This window comes from Zosterops lateralis, assembly GCF_965231275.1.
Source record: "Zosterops lateralis genome assembly, chromosome: 30".
Taxonomy (NCBI): Eukaryota; Metazoa; Chordata; class Aves; order Passeriformes; family Zosteropidae; genus Zosterops; species Zosterops lateralis.
The window spans coordinates 5,956,185-5,974,061 of record NC_139790.1 but is presented as its reverse complement, the minus strand read 5'-3'; the positions used below and the strand labels follow the sequence as shown (position 1 = coordinate 5,974,061).

At 56.2% G+C, this 17,877-nt stretch overlaps 2 protein-coding genes across 2 annotated transcripts; one reads left to right on the top strand and one right to left on the bottom strand.

Moving 5' to 3' along the window:
- Positions 1 to 1,764: 1,764 nt before the first annotated feature.
- Positions 1,765 to 4,269, top strand: CAPG (capping actin protein, gelsolin like; the record flags this gene model as incomplete). Its single annotated transcript, XM_083880428.1, is given in 12 exon segments — positions 1,765 to 1,792; positions 1,908 to 2,030; positions 2,110 to 2,219; positions 2,221 to 2,265; positions 2,679 to 2,840; positions 3,154 to 3,300; positions 3,382 to 3,477; positions 3,812 to 3,919; positions 3,921 to 3,945; positions 4,023 to 4,111; positions 4,204 to 4,218; positions 4,222 to 4,269. Coding segments are annotated over 12 exon segments (996 nt in total).
- Positions 4,270 to 5,800: 1,531 nt separating this feature from the next.
- On the bottom strand, positions 5,801 to 17,157 carry DBNL (drebrin like). The gene is made up of 14 exons (XM_083880516.1): positions 17,061 to 17,157; positions 16,478 to 16,533; positions 14,576 to 14,688; positions 14,246 to 14,320; positions 13,821 to 13,967; positions 13,150 to 13,227; positions 12,401 to 12,552; positions 11,664 to 11,718; positions 11,045 to 11,119; positions 10,851 to 10,953; positions 9,548 to 9,658; positions 8,257 to 8,360; positions 7,137 to 7,242; positions 5,801 to 6,843 (listed from the first exon to the last, which is right to left on the bottom strand). The coding sequence occupies exons 1-14, from the start codon at positions 17,141 to 17,143 to the stop codon at positions 6,704 to 6,706; spliced, it is 1,398 nt and encodes a 465-aa protein (XP_083736642.1). The 5' UTR covers positions 17,144 to 17,157; the 3' UTR covers positions 5,801 to 6,703.
- Positions 17,158 to 17,877: the final 720 nt, after the last annotated feature.

The window sequence follows — 17,877 nt, the reverse complement described above, 5'->3', positions numbered from 1 at the left end:
GGTGGCAGGGCCACGTGGCAGCTCAGGCTGCCCACGATCGTCATATGCGTGACCCTCCCTCCCAGCCCCCCCCCGCCCCCCCAACCATGACTCACTGTCCAGCAATGCTGGGGCCTGCCGGCAGCTGGGGGGCCCCACCTGCACCTCCCAGTGCCTCCCAGTTAGCCTCTGCTGCAGCCCCTACTCCACCTCATGCAGCCCCCAGGAATGTCCCCCCTTCCAGTTCCACTCCCACTCTCACTACAGCCTCCCCAACCTGTTATGCCCCGAGTACAATACCCCTCCCTCCCCCTACTGTAGTCTTCCCCCAGTGCAGCTCTGCCATTCCCAGTACAAATCCTCCCACCAGTAACAGCTCCCATTATACCTCCCACAATCCCAGTCCCATGTAGACCACCCAGTATAGTCCCCCAGCCACTACAGCCTCCTTCCAGTTCAGTTCTACCTCCACGCAGCCCACTCACTACAGTTCCCAGTATAATCTTCACGCCCAGTATAGTCCTCCTTCCCAGTACAGATCCCACCTCCCCCAGACCCCTAAGGCTGCCCCAGCCCCTGGCAGGGGACAGAGGCCTGGGCGAATGGCCCATAGGTGGCACTGGAGGGATGAGGGTCCTGGGAGGGGTGGGTGGTCCTGGAAAGGAGTGGGTCCCAGTAGGATGGGGTAGGCTGTCATCAGGGCGGAGGGGTCCCATGAGGGTCCTGGCGGGATGGGGATTCCAGAGTGGGTCCAGGAGGATGGACGTCCCAGCAATGGGGTGGGGGGATCCCATGAGAGTGTGGTGGTCCAGCAGCATTTAGGAGGGGGTTCCTCAGGAGGGTCCGCAGCATGGTGGGGAGTCCAGCAGTATGAAGACAGATCCCAGTGGGGTGGGGGTCCCAGGAAGATGCAGAGGCAGGAAGAGTGTCCCATGAAGAAGGGGTCCCCAGGAGGGTGAGGGTCCCAGAGGGGAGGGGGTCCTAGGGCTCAGTGCCCCCCTCCAAATTCGAGGGGCCGCATCCAGGACCACATTTCCCCCCCGGGGAGGCCCGGCGCTGGAGTCCCCCCACTCCCCTCCCCCGCTGGCCACACTCGTCCCACCCTTTCCTGCGCCTGATTCACTCCCGGCACCTTCCGGATGTTGAGGCGCCCTGCCCGGTCGGAGTCTCGGACCGAGCCGGGCGCTCTCGGGGCATCTCCGTCCCTCCATCGGGCATCCGTCCATCTGTCCTTTGGAGGGGGGCGCTGTCGGGTTGTCAGTCGTGGGATGTACTTCTCGCGGTTCTCTGTCTGTTCTGGGGGCATCCCACCCCCGTGGAGTCTGTCTGCTGGGATGTCCATCTGTCCTTCTTCCAGGTGTCTGGCTGTACGTCAGGACACCTCTGGCTGTTGGGGTGTATGTCCATTTTCCTGGTGTCCATTTATCGGGTTGTCTGTCTGTCCATGAGAGTCCCTCCTTACCCATAGGGACCTCCATCTGTACCTAGGGGTGTCTGTCCATCCTCTGGGTGGCTCTCTGCCCACTGGCGTGTCCATCTATGTCATGTGGTGTCCACGTGTGCATTGGTGTGTGTCTGTCTGTCCTTCTGGGTGGCTGTCTATCAGGGTGTTTACTTGTCCTTCTGGGTGTCTGTTGAGGCATCCGTCGGTCCTTCTGGGTATTAATCTGTCTACTAGGGTGTCCTTGACCTCCCTCCTGGCTCTCCACCCTTTGCAACCGTCTCATGATGTCTTCCCATCCACAGGTCCATCTGGCCATCCATCCATCCATCCCCACAGCCTCAATGGCATGTACACTGCTCTCCCCAAGAGGTACTCCCTCCCCACTCCCCCAACCCCCTCGATTGCTCACATCTGACCCCACCTGTTGCCCCACAGTGGTTCCTGTTTTGACCCTCGTGCCACCAGCCTGGGGTTGCATGTCTAGTGGGTGAAGCAGCTGCGGTCAGTGTGGTCCCTGAGGCCACCCTGGGTGTTTTCTTCTCGGGAGACACATACCTGGTGCTGCACAACGGGACAGAGGAGCAGGCCCACCTCCACCTGTGGGTGGGTGAGCACGGGGTGAGGATGGAGGGGTTATGTGATGGCACGGGGACAGGTGAGGTCGGGTGCTCACCTGGCTCCCACAGGCCGGGACTCTTCGCAGGATGAGGGGGGCACCTGCACCCTCCTCTCCACCCAGCTGAGCTCTCTGCTGGGTGAACACCCTGTCACACACCATGGGGTGCAGGGCAACGAGTTCTGACCTCTTCATGAACTACTTCCCCTGTGGCCTCACCTACCAGGTATGGGGGGCTCCCCAGGGGTGCTCAGGTTGCTCCCAACATTCCGACTAGGCTCCCAGCTCCCCAGATGGGTGCCCAGTGTTGCCGCTGGGCTCTCCACACCCTCAGCACTCTGTTTTGTCCTTACTGAGCACAGTGACCCTCTCGAGGTGCTGGGCATCCCTGTTGGGTGCTCATGTGTCTGTTGGTTCTTGTCAACACCACCGGGTGCTGGACACTGCACTGAGTGCTCAGCACCCCTCTTGGATGTTGGGCACCTCCACCAGACACTCAGCACTCCCACTGGGTGCGGGGCACCCCACCATGGGCTCAGCACTGCCATGGGGTGCTCAGCATCCCCTACAGCTGCTCAGTATCCGTGCTGGGTGGTTGTCACCCTCATTTTTTGCTGAACCTCTTCCCTGTGCTGACAGGAGGGCGGCATGGCCTTGCCCTTTAAGCACACTCACCCTGGCCCCGACCCCACATCCAAACTGTACCAGGTGAAGGGCAAGGGGAAGATCTGGGTGAGGCACTGGGACCCATCCTGGGCCAGCTTCAACACTGGCGACTGCTTCCTACTCAACCTGGGACAGGTGGGCGGAGGGCTCTTGTGTGCTCCTCTATCCTCTGGGGTGTCCATCAGCTCAATGGAATGTCTCTTTTCTTTGGGACACCTGTCTCTCCACAGGACTGACTGTCTGTCCTCCTCTTGGGCTGTCTGTCTGTCCTTCCAGTGGCCACTGGCCCCTATCCATAGGGTGTCTGTCTATCCATTAGAGTGCCCCTCTTCTTATCATGGCATCTCCCTGGACCAGCTTTAACTCCAGTGGGTGCTCCATCCCCAGTCTGAGCGAGGTGGATTGAGTGTGGCAGTTCCATCACCACCATCCCCCTCCCTGCTCCCAGAACCTCTTCATCTGCTGTGGGGCCCAGAGCAATGTCCTGGAGCACAGCAGGGTGCAGGAGCTAGCCGCTGCCATCTGGCACAGTGAGTGGGGTGGGAAAGCACACTTGGAGGTTGTGGCTGATGGTGAGGAGCCACCTGAGATGGTCCAGGTATGTCCCCACTGGGCAGAGAGGGGGAATCTGGGTGTCCCTGGGGTTGCTCCATGAACCCTCCATCTCATCTCCCAGCAAGTGCTGGGCCCCAAGCCTGCCTTGCAGGAGGGCAGCCCTGAGGAGGACATGGTGGCTGATCAGAGCAACACAGGGGCAGCTGTCCTCAACAAGGTAAGGACCATGATGGCACCAGGCTGGGCATGCCTAAGTGTGACCATGGCAGGCACAGGAGGTACATGAGGCTGGGAACAGCCAGGGGACACCATGATGGCCCCCAGGAGCACATGAGGTTGGATGTGGCCCAGGGACACTCTGGTGATCTTTAGGAAAGCCACACGGAGCTGAGCATGGCCAGGAGACAGACACTGCAATGGCCCCAGGGGACACCACAGGGGCCCTGTAGCAGGTGAGGATGGGGAATGCCAGAGTGGCTGGGTGAGAGGGAAAGAACACTGGGCTGGAGAGGCCCCAGATGACTCCACAGTGATGTCCCCTCCCTGGGCAGGTGTCAGACACGACAAGGCACATGGACCTGACCCAGGTGGCCACCAGCAGCCCTGTCAGCCAGAACCTACTCTGCCCTGATGACTGCTTCGTGCTGGACAATGGCGCTGGGCAGGATGGTCTTTGTCTGGAAAGGTGACCAGGGATGGGGATACAGGGTGACATGGAAACAAGGAGTGTCCCCAGAGCGGCTCTGATATCCCACTCTGCAGGGCGCAAGGCCAACGAGCAGGAGTGCCAGGCAGCTCTGAGGGTGGCCAAGGAAGTGATCACCAGCATGGGCCTCCTACCCCAGACACAGGTGGGTGCAGGCGCTGAGGGGTGCCCAGGGGCTGTCACGGAAGGCATCACCCCGTCCCAATTCCTGTCCCCTACCTGTCCCTGTCCCCACAGGTGGAAATCCTGCCCTAGGGCCACAGGACACCCTTCTTCAAGCAGTTCTTCGCCAGCTGGAAATGAGCAGCAGGTGCTCAAGGGGCAGTTCCTAACTGAGGGTGTGACCAGGCTTGTGCCAGCTGTGCCACCTCCCAGCAATGGCTGCACCTTGTTCAGCTGTCCCTGTTACTGTGCCATCCCTGTCCCTGTGCCTTTGCCCATCCCATCCCCATGCTGTTGGCATTCACATCCTTCTGCATCACATCTTTGACATCCCATACCAAGCCCATGCCATCTCTACTGCTGTGATATCCCTGTGCCTTTGCCCACACTATGTCTGTGCCAGGCTCATCTCCATGCCATCCCCAAGCCCCCCCATCCCTGTGCCATTCCCGTGCCAACACCATACCCAAAGCCCCTGCTATCTCCTCTCCATGCCAGTCATTGGGACTTGTGCCATGCCCATGTCCACCCCATCCCCAAGCCTATGTCATGCCTACCCCTGTGCACAACAATGCCCTGTCATCCCTGTGCCTTTGTCCACCCCATACCGGTGTCATCCCTGTCTGTCCCTTTGCCATTCTCATGCCCATGGCACTTCCTTTCCCATTCTCATGCCATCTCCAAGCCCATGCCATGTCCATTCTGCAACAACTCCATCCTCATACCATCCCAATCTCCTCACCATACCCAAACCCATTCCACCCCTGCCCCTGTGCCATTCCATCATCCCAATTCTTTTGCCCACCTCATGCTTATCTCCATCCCCATCCCTACACCAGCCCAAGCCCATGCCATGCCCACAGGTCACCACCCTCGACACTCCTGCCATAGTTTTACCACCTGCATGCCCTTACCACCTTCTTTCATGTACCTGTGCCACACTGTACCCACCCCATGCCCACACTGCCTGCACCCACATGTTTACCCCTGCACCTGGGTCCTGGTGAATAGTGAGACAGTGCCATGTCCTGATGGGTGTGGTACCAGCCCTGGGGATAGGGAGGCATGAGGGAACTCAGACAGGACCGGGCAGTGCCAATGCAGGGCGTAAAGTGTCTCCAGCATCCTGGTGTGATGCTATCCCACATGGCATACAGCAGGGCCACCTGTGTCACCAGGTCTCTGCCCAACGGAGTGATGCCCATAGCCACATGATGTCCCCAGGTCCCTGTGTAAGCACCTGACTCCGTGTGTTTGAGAATGGTGGGAGATGGTCTGTGGCACCCATATGGCTGCCACCATGAGTCCCCCATGTCCCCAGATCCCTCATGTCTGCAAATCTCCACTGTACCTCCAAGTCCACCCTCTGCTCTCTCCACAGTCCCTGCACCTCCAATAATCACCACTGTTCTCAAAACAACAGTGCCACCAGCCAGACCCAAAAAGCCCCCTTCGACCCTGAGGCTACCCAGATACCAGGACCCCAACCACTGCAGGCTGCTTCCTCCCTCAGTAGACCTAGATAATTCGTGTTGAGACTAATTATGTCCCCAGTTACTCCCTCCTCGGCCCCTGCTCACGACAACCTGGTGTGATAACATGTCTGGCATTATGGACATGAACCCCCTAGCATTTCTTGCCAATTCCCACCAGGATCCTGCTACATCCATCATCAAAGAAAAGCCCATTTTATTGTAGCTGGGGATGGCCCGGGGGGAGCAAGAAGGAGCTCAGGGGAGGGACTCAGAAAAGCCACCATGTCTCCCAGCACCTGCAGGAGGGGTGGGTAAGCTGGGAACCCCCGATGCCCCAACCCTTTCTCTCCTTCTGTTCCTGAAGTGACACCAGGGCGGGAAATTCCGTGTGGGGGAGGGGCTGGGCTGGGCTTTTCCTTGTTCACAGTGAGTTTGAGGGGGTGGGGAGGGGGGGGTCCCACGCACTTGGCTGGGTGGGATCTGCACTGCAGGGGGAGTTATTCACTCCCAATTCAAATCCCCAAAGCATATTTGGGGTGAGGGAAGGGAACAGTGGGGAGAGCAGGGAGGAAAACACAGGATCACATGTGGCGAGCTCAGTGTGCTCAGAGCCAGGATTCACCTCTCCTGGTCATGTCAGACCCTGCAGGATTCCAAAATTATTCTGATGAGCTTTTCCAGTGAAATTAAATTGGGAAAGTGGCTTCTCCAGTGTGGCTGGGGCAGGTCCAAGGTCATGGGTGGGAGGGAGGACATAGAGGAGGTAATCTGTTCCCTGAAAATTCCTGTGAGGGATTTGTCACACCCTCCTTCCCACTCCAAAGCCGAGGGAGGAGGGGGAGACCAGCACTGCAGGCTCAGGGTGGGATGGGACCCTTCTTTCACCCACCCAAGGGCAGCTATGGGGGACAGGGGGGCAGCACCTGGGGGGGTCCCCCTGCCAAGGGACTGGGGAATGGCACTTCACTGAGAGAGAAAAAAACACAGAAGAAGAAAAAGACACATGTCATTTGGAAGAATCAGGCAGGACCTGAGTGGTCTCAGGGGTCTGGAGCAGTCCCAGGTGTCTGGAGCCCTCCATCAGCCCCCTACCAGTTCCCCTACTCTATCAGTTCCACGTAGTTGGCAGGGAACATCCCAAAGTGACCATCAGGGCCGTAGCCACGCCACCAGCCCTCATCGATCATCTCGATGTTGGTGATGATGTTCTCAGGATCAAAGGAGATCTCGGTGTCATCAGCTGCAGTGGGACAGAGAGAGGGGAGGGGGGTCAGACCACCTGAACTACTCCAGCTCTGGGGTTCCCAAAATAAGAGGGACATGGAGCTGCTGGAATGAGTCCAGAGAAGGTCACGGAGGTGCTCCAAGGGCTGGAGCTCCTCTGCTCTGGAAACATGCTGGAAGAACTGGGAATGTCCAGCCTGGAGTACAGAAAGTTCCAGGGAGACCTTAGAGCCCGTTCCAGTGCCTAAAGGAGCTCCAAGAGAGCTGAAGAGGGACTTGGGACAAGGGCAATGGCTCTGTGGGTCTCACCAGCCTGGTAGTCATACAGTGCTCGGGCACAGAGCCCCTTTCCTGCCAGATCCAGTGGTTCCTGGTACTCCACCCTGTAGTCATATTTGGCATCATCAACTTGTTCCTTCAGGAAGGAGAGGAGAGAAGAGCAAGAATTACCAGAACAGTGGGAAGGAAGAGAACAACTATGTTCAATGCCCAGAAATGTCCATCAACCCTGAAGCCTGGAGACCTGCGTGCTGGAGGTTCCAAGTGGCCTCTGGAATGAAATCTGGGCTCCAGAGAAGTTGTGCCACGTGTCTGCCACAGCAGCAAAACAGCTCTTAGCCAAAGAGCCAAGGTGGCCATGTCTCCACCTAGCTCAACACCAATCCCTGTGCCTTGGAATCTCATCCCAACAGAAACACTGGAGACCAGTGGCAGACAACCTCTCTGATCCTGTGGGATCCCTGCTGCAGACAGAGGTTCATTCCCCGACAGATAAACTCCAGCTTCTGAAACATTTCCGCCAGAGCCTGAGCTGGTTGTGGTTTGCTTTCCTCAGGAAAGGCTGAGGGGATCATTGAGCCCATCTCCTCTGGAATCCTTTGGAACCTGCTGGATGCTTCCAGACAAATTCCAGAATGAGGAAATGTTTGGAATGCTGATGGTTTGGTGAGCACAGAAGAAACCAGAGGGGCCCCATATCTCCTAGGGCAACACAGTAGCACAGCACAACCCCATGATGAGCCACTGGACAATCTTGGAGTGCACCAAGAATAGCTGGGATTGCTAACTCCACTGGGTCCAGATGTGCAGACAAGCAGGAGAAGGAGAAAGGTCTTTGGAAGAAGCTGATGGATCCTCTCCCCTCACTGCTTCTGGGATGTGGCACTGACAACAGCTGGGGCAGCCCTGGGATGCAGGATGGGTGCCAGGGACTCAGTACCAGTGTCTCCCACTAGGAGCACTGGGAAGGGGCATAGCAGCACCCCTTTGCCACATGGATGCATCCTGAGTACATCTGAGCTCTGGGGTTTTGCTGTTTGCTACAATTTTAGCTAAAAAAAAGTGTTTCAGGCTCATCCTAAGGATGGGACAAGCCATGCTCTCCCACATACATCCAGCCCTGATGTGGTCCCCTGCTCCCCAAACTCACCTGGGGCGGCTCCTCGTAGATGGCAGAGGGCTCTGGAGGCTCCCCATACAGATTGTCTTCCATGTGGGACCCTGGGACACCAGAATTGTATCCAGAGTCTCGTCCTGACAAGAAACAAGGGATTTGTTGCCAAAACCATGCCATCCCCTCATCTGGCTCCTGCCTCAGACTGGAGTGACACCATATTCCTGCTTATGAGCTGGATCTCCTGGGTCTCCTGTCCAGCCAGGGGACAGAGCACGCACAGACCATGGGATGGAGCAGGCAGGAAGCATGGGATGGAGTGAGCAGGGGTTTAGGGAGCAGTGGAAAGGACAAAGGAGAGATCTATCTGTGATAGGGAAGGGATAAAGACAAAGAAGGGATAAACTTGCTCAAGATGAAAAAATTCCCATGGAGGGGAAGGGCTGGGGCAGAGGTCCTGGCCAAGAGCAGCATCTAGTGGTGACAGTGGTGTAGGGATATCAGAGCTGGATCCCTGTCCCAGAACATCCCTGGTTCCCTGCCCATGGCAGGGGAGGTGGAACAAGATGGTCTCTGAGATCCCGTCCAAACCAAACCAAACTGTGATTCCATGATTCAGGGACAAAGGCAGCCTTCAGTACCACCTTCAGCACATGGGGAGACATCTGGGCACAGCCACCCCTTCTCTGGAATCTCTTCCTCCCCCAGACCACTGGGAAATTGGTTGGGCAGGGACACCTTCCACTGTGCCAGGCTGCTCCAATCCCAGGGATCCTGGGGCAGCCACAGCTTCTCTGGGCAACCTGTACCAGGGCCTCCTCACCCTCATAGGGAAGGATTCCTTACCAATATCCCATCTAACACTGCCCTCTGGCCCTCTTATCCTGTCACTCAATGCCCATGTACATTACTGTGACAAGGAAACAACCAAGTCTAACTTTGGAGCAGGGAAACCCCTGCACAGGGATGGAACCACCTCAGCTGGGCCTTGGGGTATTTTGGAAAAGTCCAAGCCTGACTGTCAAAGCTCTGTGGCAGGTCTGGAGGAAGGTGGCGGGTACACAGAGCCAAACTCCAGCCTGAATTCCAGCAGGAGATATCCTCATTCCCCAAGCACTGAGCCTTTGGCTGAAGACAAGCAGGAACCATCCTCATCCTCAGCATCACACTCAGCTCACGTTGTCTCAACCTTGGCTGGAGACAAAGCCCAGAGGAAAACCAAACGAATGGAATCTTCAAGCTCAGCCTCGAAATGCCCGACTTTGAGAGAACTCATTGGAAAGACAAGGAGAAAAGCTTTGGGGAGTGGAGGGAGCCAAACACATACCTGCTGCAGGTATTGGGGAGGCCGGCGGGGACCTCCAAACATCCCGGCTGGAGGAGGCAACACTGGGCACAGAGTTCATCTCCTTCTGCAGGAATGGGCTGCGGAGCTTCCCTGGAAAAGGAATTGAAGGGGCTGCAGGAGCTGGTCAGGCAGGGGGGCTCCCAGCCTGACTGTGCACCCATGGGTACTGCTGGGTCACCCTCCCAAGCAGGAGTTTCCAGCTCTAATCCTGGTTGTGGAAAACAAGTTTGGCAACTGGTTACAGCAGCAGCCAAGGAAAAAAAAAATTAAAATGGATTTTTATGGAGGAGGAAAAGCTGGACAGCTCTGCCTCTGGCTCTCCATGGTGACTTTTAGAGCACCCTGAACTCCACAGGCATCAAACTGGGAGGGGATGATGCAAACTGGTTTCTGCCGGTGCATTTCCTGTGGCAGGAGGTATCTCATCATCTCCACCTCCAAACCAAACAAAAGCTGAGAAGAATTCCCAGACAAGCCCTACAGCAGCAAGACCTCTGCCTACCCTTATCTCTGGGTCTGATCAATTCCAGGGCATTTATCTCCCTTTCCTCCATGAAAACCATCAAATCCTAAAAAAATACCTCAAAGTCAGTCTCCCTCCATGATGTCTAACCATCAAAAAAGACATTTTCCCAGCATGACATTCCCTCCTCTCCCACCCATGGCTTGCCTGCCCAAAGAAGTAGGGATTCATGCTGTTATCACCAAGTGAAAGTGATTATTCTGAATAAATTAAACGTGCTTTGGAGGGGGTTGGGCTGAGGAGGATGAGGAGGCGGGACAGGCAGTCACACAAGGGTGTCACGCCTTCGGCACAGCTACTTCCTCAGCTACTCTCAGCTCTAGTTTGCACACTTCCTGATTTCTATCAGAGAGATTGCATCAGGCTCTTCTAACAGCACAAGATTCTGTTTGGCTGGGGCAGTGCAAAAATTTGGGTGAAATTTCATTCAGTCAGGATAGATTGTGATAGTAATGTTTTCCTGGTGTTAATATATTGAACTCTAACTTAAAAAAAAAGGAAGAACTTTAAGGCTCAGAAGGGGAATCGGAGTACAGAAATCTTCTGTCTTTGTGATTAAAACTTGCCTAGAGTCACGCTCTGGAAAATGGCAGGAGCCAGGTGTGGGACACAGCACAGAAGAGAACATAATTTGCCTGTTGTCAGCTCCAACTGTGGCCCCACAATATCACTGCCCCACTGGGACCCCTCCATGTGAAGAGAGACCAATTGGGGACTGGGACCCATCCTCAGCACCCTCCCTGTGTCCCCAGGCCGTACCTGGCTGTGCTGGCATCCCCATGTCCCCTGGCCCTGCTTTCTCCCTTTGCTTGAAGATGTCGCGGGGGTTCACAGCTCTCTGCGCAATCAGCGTGGCGGCCTCCTGCCCGGGGAGGGCATACAGCCCAGTCAAGCCCCCGACCAGCAAAGAGCCGAGGCAGCCCCTCCTTTCCCCAGGGGCTCAGGGTCCTCACCTGGGCTTTCTCCACTGACTCGCTTCTCTTGACACCCTTCCGCTGCTGCGCCTCGTACTCCTCGATCTGCTCATTCTGCAGCACAGGAGAGGTCTAGGCAACCAGCCACCCCTCCAGACCTGGCCAGCCCTTCTGCCCCCCTACTGCCACATCCAATTCCTTCCAGAACCACCTGCCCCCTTCAGCCCGCTCCAGACCCAAGGAACTGATGTGGCGAGGGAGGGTGGATGAGGAGGAAACCCTGGATCTGAGAGGCAGATGTGGGAGTTCTAGGCTGAAAAGAGGGACTTGGTGTCATGGAATTGTGGAATGATTTAGGTTGGAAAAACCCTCTGAGAGCATCAAGTCCAACTGTTTCCCAGCACAGCCAAGACTACCACTAATCCATGTCCCCAAGTGCCACATCTACACAACTGTTAAATCTCCTCAGGAATGGGGATGTCAGCACTGGCCTGGGCAGCTGTGCCAGAGCTGGACAACCCTTTCCATGAAGGAATTTTCCCAATATCCAACTCAAACCTTCCCTGTGCAACTTGAGGCCATTTCCACTTGACTTGTACCAGGTCCCTGTCCCCTCCACCATGGATAAACCTCGCCTGGAGCCAGCACCAGATCTCACCCATTGCTGCTGCTCCCTGTCCCTGTTCTCAGCCTCCGGGTGCTGCTGGAGTCTCCTGTGGAGAAAAATGGATTAAAACTGAGCATTTGAGGCTTCACCCCACTATTCCAGGTCCCTGGGAACAGCACATGAAGGCCATCCCTCACTTTGGTAATGCTCCCCCTCACTTCAGGGCTGACAAGGTGCTACAGGTCACCCTTAAAGAAAGGAGCACAGTGAGAGAGCAGAAGCTGCTCCAAATAGTGGGATCATTTCAGGGAAATCTCTTCTTTGGGGATATGGACATGAGCATCTTGATATGGGCAGATTTCCCTGGAGTGGTCCCTGTGGGGCTTGGAGCTCCCTGGACCTCTGACACCCCAAAAAAAAGGGGCAATGGGTGCTGGGCAAGAGTTTGGGAAGCAAAAGAGGGAGTAGTCCTGGAGCAGGATCCATGGGATCCAGGGAGACTCAGAGACGATGCTGGACAAGGAGCCAAGATCCTTGGGGGTTAGCTAGGGAGATGTTCCCTCCGCAGCTGGAGCAAGATCCCCTCCTATCTGTTCTCTGAACGGAGATTTTCTGGGACTGCAGGAATTCCAGCAGTGGGAAATGCATGGACATGATCCATCACTTCCTAAGGAATAAACTTTGCTGGAGTGGGGACAGCTCAGAGAGGTAGTGACAGGGACAGGCAGCACCACAGGGATCCCGAGAACAGGATGGGCTCTGGGAATCATTTGCAAAACCCCACTCACTTCTGGGCTTCAATTTCACTGGATCTGGCTTTAAACATCTGCTCCCGCCCCGCTGCCTCCTGCAGCTCCCGCTCCCGCCACTCCCGCTCCAGCCGCTGCCGCTCTTCCTCTGCCCTCCTCTTCTCCTCCAGCCGACGGTTCTCCTCATCCTTCTGAGGGGAGATGGGCACAGAGCCTTGGGCTTCCTGGGCTCAGAGGGGTGGGGGTCACACTGCCAGCACTCAGAACCCCCTGGCCCTCTGCATCCTAGGGCACACAGCAGGTCCCAGGGGACATGGTATATCCCACGGCACACAGTGGATCTTGGGGCTTGTGGTGGATCCCAGGGCACTTATCCAGTCAGAAGGTTCACATATAATTGCTTAACCCCATAAAACTCAATGTGAAAGGGAAAGAAACAGGGAGCAGCCCTTGGAAAGATCAAAAACCAGTTTCCTCACCCAACTGGAATTTTCTGGGAGCTGGGATTCAGCCCAGCTGTTTGCCAGGAGAGCCAGGGTGCATCCCAGCCCTTTCCCCCTAAGCCCACTCCCGCAGCCCTGAGCCAAGTTCACATGAGATAAAGGAGCACCTTCCCCTTCAAGACTCAACCCCTCCTCTCTGAGCACCCCAAGGCACTGCACTTCCCTGAGCTTTAGATCCCTGATTCCAGGCAGGACTCCCCAGTTCCCAGACAGGGAATAAGCATATGGAGAATAATCTCCAGCTAAATCCAAACACTTTGTGTTCCAAGGCATGCGTTCACTCACCTCTGCTTTGGCCCAGAAATTATCCTTATTTACCCGCTTGATTTCAGACATTGCATTCGTCTTCTGGTACACAGAGCCCTGAGGAAGACATAGAGAAATCATATTTTTTGCATTCTTACTCAAAAATCAGGCCAAATCAGCACAGTCTGGGATTTCTAAAAGAAGTTTCTGTAACCTGATGCTTTGCTTCACAATTTAAAGGAGGGCTGGGTGAGGTCAGCGATGTGCACATTGCCAAAACTAAGGAATTGCTGGCCCTAGCACAGGTTGCTGCCCCTGGATCCCTGGAAGTGTCCAAGGCCAGGTTGGATAGGCTTGGAGCACAGGGATAGTGGGAGGCATCCCTGCCCATGGCAGGGGGTGGGACTGGATGGGCTTTAAGGTCCCTCCAAGCCAACCCATGATTCTATGCTTCAAACCTGCCCTCTGGCAGTGGAATACTATTCCCCCTTGTCCTGTTACTCTGTGCCCTGATGTGAAGTCTTTCTCTAGCTCTCTTGGAGCATCTTTAGGCACTGGAAGGGACCCTAAGTTCTCTGGAGCCTTCCCTTCTCCAGGCTGAACATTCCACAGATATGTTGATGGCAAGGGTGCCCCTTCCATCATGGGATGATAGTGGTCTCAGACCTTCCCCCCACCCAGAGGCACCAAAAAGCCCTGATTCAACTCACCACAGGAACCTGGGGCCCCGAGTCCTGGAACTTGATGCTCTCCTTGTGGAAGCTGTAGTTGGCCCCAGAGGCCTTGGCCACCTTCTCCATGATGAGTTCAGGCTCCACGTCTTCCTCTGCCCGGGCATTGATTGTGACGTGAGCCCCCTAAGCAAGCGGAACAAGGATAGGGGTGAGGGAGTTACTGCAGGAGCCCACAACCCCATCACGCTGCCCTGGTAGGTCCTGTCTGTGCCCCCAGAGCTCTCAAGGCAAAGGAAAAGGGTTCTGGTGAGAAGGAGAAAATATCCAGAGGGATTTTTGGGCAAGCTGGTCTACTGGGAGACATCCCTGATCGTGGTGGGGGGTAGAACTGAATAGTATAAGGTTCCTCTAACCCAAACCATTCAATGACTTCCTGAGGAAGGACATGAAGGGGATCAGACCTTTAAGAAGTTGGCCATGGTGCTGACGTGGTTGGCACAGGCTCCTTTCCGCATGTCACTGACACCTTCACCCGTCTGCAACGAGACACCATCAGCACTGGCTCACTCAAGCCCCTCCAGGGTGGATTCATGGCAGCAGCACTTGGATCTGAGCCTGAGTCCCTCTCCAGCTCTCTTGGTGCCCCTCAAGGCACTGCAAGGGGCTCTGAGGTCTCCCCGGAGCCTCTCTTCTCCAGGTCGGACACCCCTCACTCTCCATGGCAGAGCCCGGCTCCATGACAGAGGGGCTCCAGCTCCCTCCCAGTTAAGCTGAGGTCTGTCCCCACTTACCCAGTTGACGAGGACATATTTGGGCAGCCCAGAGTTGGGATCCTTCACGCGGCAGAAGCCGTACATCACCTTCCCACTGTTGAGCTCCTCCACCATCTCCTCCAGCCCCCCATCTGTCCCAGGAAAAAGGAGAGGGGGTGAGTCCAGCCCATTCCATACATGTGGTAGGAACAGTCAAACCCATCTCAGCTCTGTATTCCCTGGAGATTTTCCCCATTAGATGTGGCGTCATCGTACCTCATGAGCGCCTCAGACCTCTGTGTTTACTCAGACACATAACCTGACCATTTATCATCCACATGATTATTTGAGAGTCAAGCCTCAGCCTTTTCTCACCCACTCCCATCCCCAGCAGCCTTCATCATTCAGTTCCTCTTCCTCAGGCCTTCACAAACCCCATATGGAAGGAGCCTAGATCTGCAACCAAGTGCAGGCATGACAGAGAAGGGAAAAGAGCTGCTCACACTCCCTAATCAATTAGAAGCTTTAATGAGAGCAGGCAACTCTCAGTTTTAGCCACAGATTCCTGCACAAAACCATGTTCAGAAACACCCTAGCGAAGGCGGGAATGGTGCTGGGAAGTGATAGAGGAACTGGCTGAGCCTTGTTCCTGCTCTGCAAGATGGGAAGTAGAGAAGGAACCAAAAGAGTAACATGGGAAAAGGTCCTGCTAGTCCACCATGGGGAAACTCCTGCCTCAACGCCTCCCTTCCTGTTACACCCACCTAGAGTGGTCTCAATGCTGATTTGAGGACTTAGGAGTGAATCCCAGAGGGAAAATTGCATACAGGGTTCAGGCAGGGGCAATGGAAAGGAAACAGTGTTGGTCCCACTACACGAATAAACTACCAGGAAAGGAGGAAAACCACCAAAAATGCATGCTCTTGTCTCAAAAATATTACCCCAGACCTCAATTCCTCTTGTGCTGGGTTGTCTGAGCCCTGAAAAGTGGGAAAAGAGCCAGTGGTCCTTATCACCCCTGGCAGAAGTAACAAAGACCAACACAGCTTGCTCTGCTCTGCAGCATCACCCGGATCATTTCCTTCTCCCTATTAAATATTTATGATTTGGCTCTAAACTTGGCTTCAAACTCGGCAGGGAAGTTGAAGGTTGGAAGTCTGAAGGTTAGTGAGGGCTGGAACAGAGGGACATGACAGGAATGCTAGGGGGAGCAGGGATCTGCAGGGAGCTTGGTGCACACCCTCTGCCGCTCCCCAAAACTCTCGTTTGTGACTCAACAAGCGTTTTCCTCAACAAAACTCCTCAGCACCAAACCCCTGGCTCCAAGAGCTCCACCAGACCCTGTGAAGATCACAGAAACTTCCACAGAGCTCCACAGACTGGGAAAACACTTGAAAATTAAGGAAGAAGCTGGGGAGGGATGAGAGGATGCAAATTCCGAGCGTGCGGAAACCCACCTGGATATGCTCCTTCCTGAAGGCTTCAGCTTCCCAGCCAGTAGTGTTTGGGTAAGAATCGGCAGTCAAATAAAAGAATCGTGGGAAGAAGGGAATTGGACATGAGGGGCTTTAAGAGCATTGAGTAGGGAGCCCTGGCTGAGTGACTGGCTTTGGAGTACTACGTGGTCCTTCCTAAATCCAGGATCTAAAATAATTCAGGGATGCAAAGGGCTGCCAGGATCCAAACTTTGGATCCTTTGGAAAGGAAGAAAACAAAAGGAAAGGAGAAGCAAAGCTGCCAGTGAGGCTCTGCTCCATATTCCTCACTCCAAAATCACACCGGACACCCTGACACAGCTCCCACCCTTGTCCCACCCCCCAAAACACCCTCAGGGGATTAAACCCCCCCCAACATCTCAGGCAGGTACAGTGACATGAGCCATGGAAGTCTCCCAGAGCCACGGAAGCCATGGAAACAGGGATTGGTCTCCAAAATTCTCACCTCCAGAGCCAGCCACTCGCAGGTCATTGCTGTTGCCTTCATAGGTGAACAATACCCTAAAATTAAGGCAGAAATGGGATGTTTAGCACAGTGCTCATATGGGGTATTCACACACCCCTGACACCTTCTGAGGTACAGGGGGACCTGCCACCCCACAGACCAGGGACTTACTGATCCTCCACGACATCCCCGTATCCTCTCAAACAGCCCAGCCCTCAATCGCTCCTCTATCCCCTCAAATACCCAACACCCCTGACTCCCTCTATACACCCCACATCTCCCCAAACACCCCCACACTCTGATTTCTGTCACCCCATATCACCTCAAGCCACTCACTGGCTCAGCCGTAAATTTTTTCCCAGGCCCTTCACCCGCACCCATTCCTGTTTCACTCCGACCCCTCCATCGCCCTCCCCATCTCCTTGTATTCCTCCTCCACCCCCATCCCCCACCCCAAACACCCATATTCCTCCGAACACTTAACAGTCCCCCCCTCCCCCGGTTCCTCATCCACCCCCATCCCCATCCCGCTCGGCCCTCAGCCCTCCTCACCGACCCCCAGCCCGCGCCGACCCTCCCTCACCAGTCCGTGGGGCTCCCTGAGGCCACCACGCTCCCGTAGGCCTCCTGCAGCGCCCGCCCGTTCTTGGCCAGGTTCAGCGCCATGGCCGCGCCCGCTCCGCCCGCCGGCACCGCCGACACCGCCCCGCCGGTGCTACCGGCCCCGCCCCCTTTCCCGCCCCGGCGGCCGCCTCCGGCACCGCCCCGGCACCGCCCCCGGCACCGCCCCCCGGCACCGCCCCCCGGCACCGGCACCGCCCCCACCTCCGCCGATGTTCCCGCCACCGCCCCGCCAGTGGTACCGGCACCGCGACCCCGCCCCGGGAGCGCCCGGCTCCGCCCCAGACAGCCCCGCCACATTAGGCCATGCCCACGAGAAGCATGTCTCGGCCCCGAACTGCTAGACCACGCCCCCGAGAGAAAGCCCACCGCCGACGGAGAGAACACCCACTCAAATACCAGACCCCGCCCATCAATAACAGACCCCGATAAGGGAGAGAGATCACCACCGACAGGGAGACCGTCCCCCGAATAACAGACCCTGACAGGGAGACCACCCCAGACAGGGAGACCGCCCCGTCGAACAGACAGGCCGCGCCCCCGCTGATAGGCCCCGCCCTTGCACCCCGGGCTCGGTGTCTCTCACGGACCCCTCACCTCGGGTGTTCTTTAGGGTCCTCTATCCCAGAGCAGCTCTCGGGGACCCCCACCCCGGGGCGGTTCTGGGACTTCCCCAGCCCAGGATGACTCTTGAGGGTCCCGTTCCAGGGCAGTTCCGGCGTCCCCCATGCCAGATCAATTTTCGGAGATTCCCACCCAGTGGGGGTTCTCGGGGTCAC

Excerpts from the sequence above, each read along its gene's own strand:
- DBNL (XM_083880516.1), bottom strand. The coding sequence starts at position 17,143 with ATGGCGCTGAACCTGGCCAAGAACGGGCGGGCGCTGCAGGAGGCCTAC. Across the intron at positions 11,719-12,400 it reads AGTGAAATTGAAGCCCAGAA|GAGACTCCAGCAGCACCCGG; the intron begins GTGAGTGGGGTT and ends TTTTCTCCACAG. Across the intron at positions 7,243-8,256 it reads TCTACGAGGAGCCGCCCCAG|GAACAAGTTGATGATGCCAA; the intron begins GTGAGTTTGGGG and ends TCCTTCCTGAAG.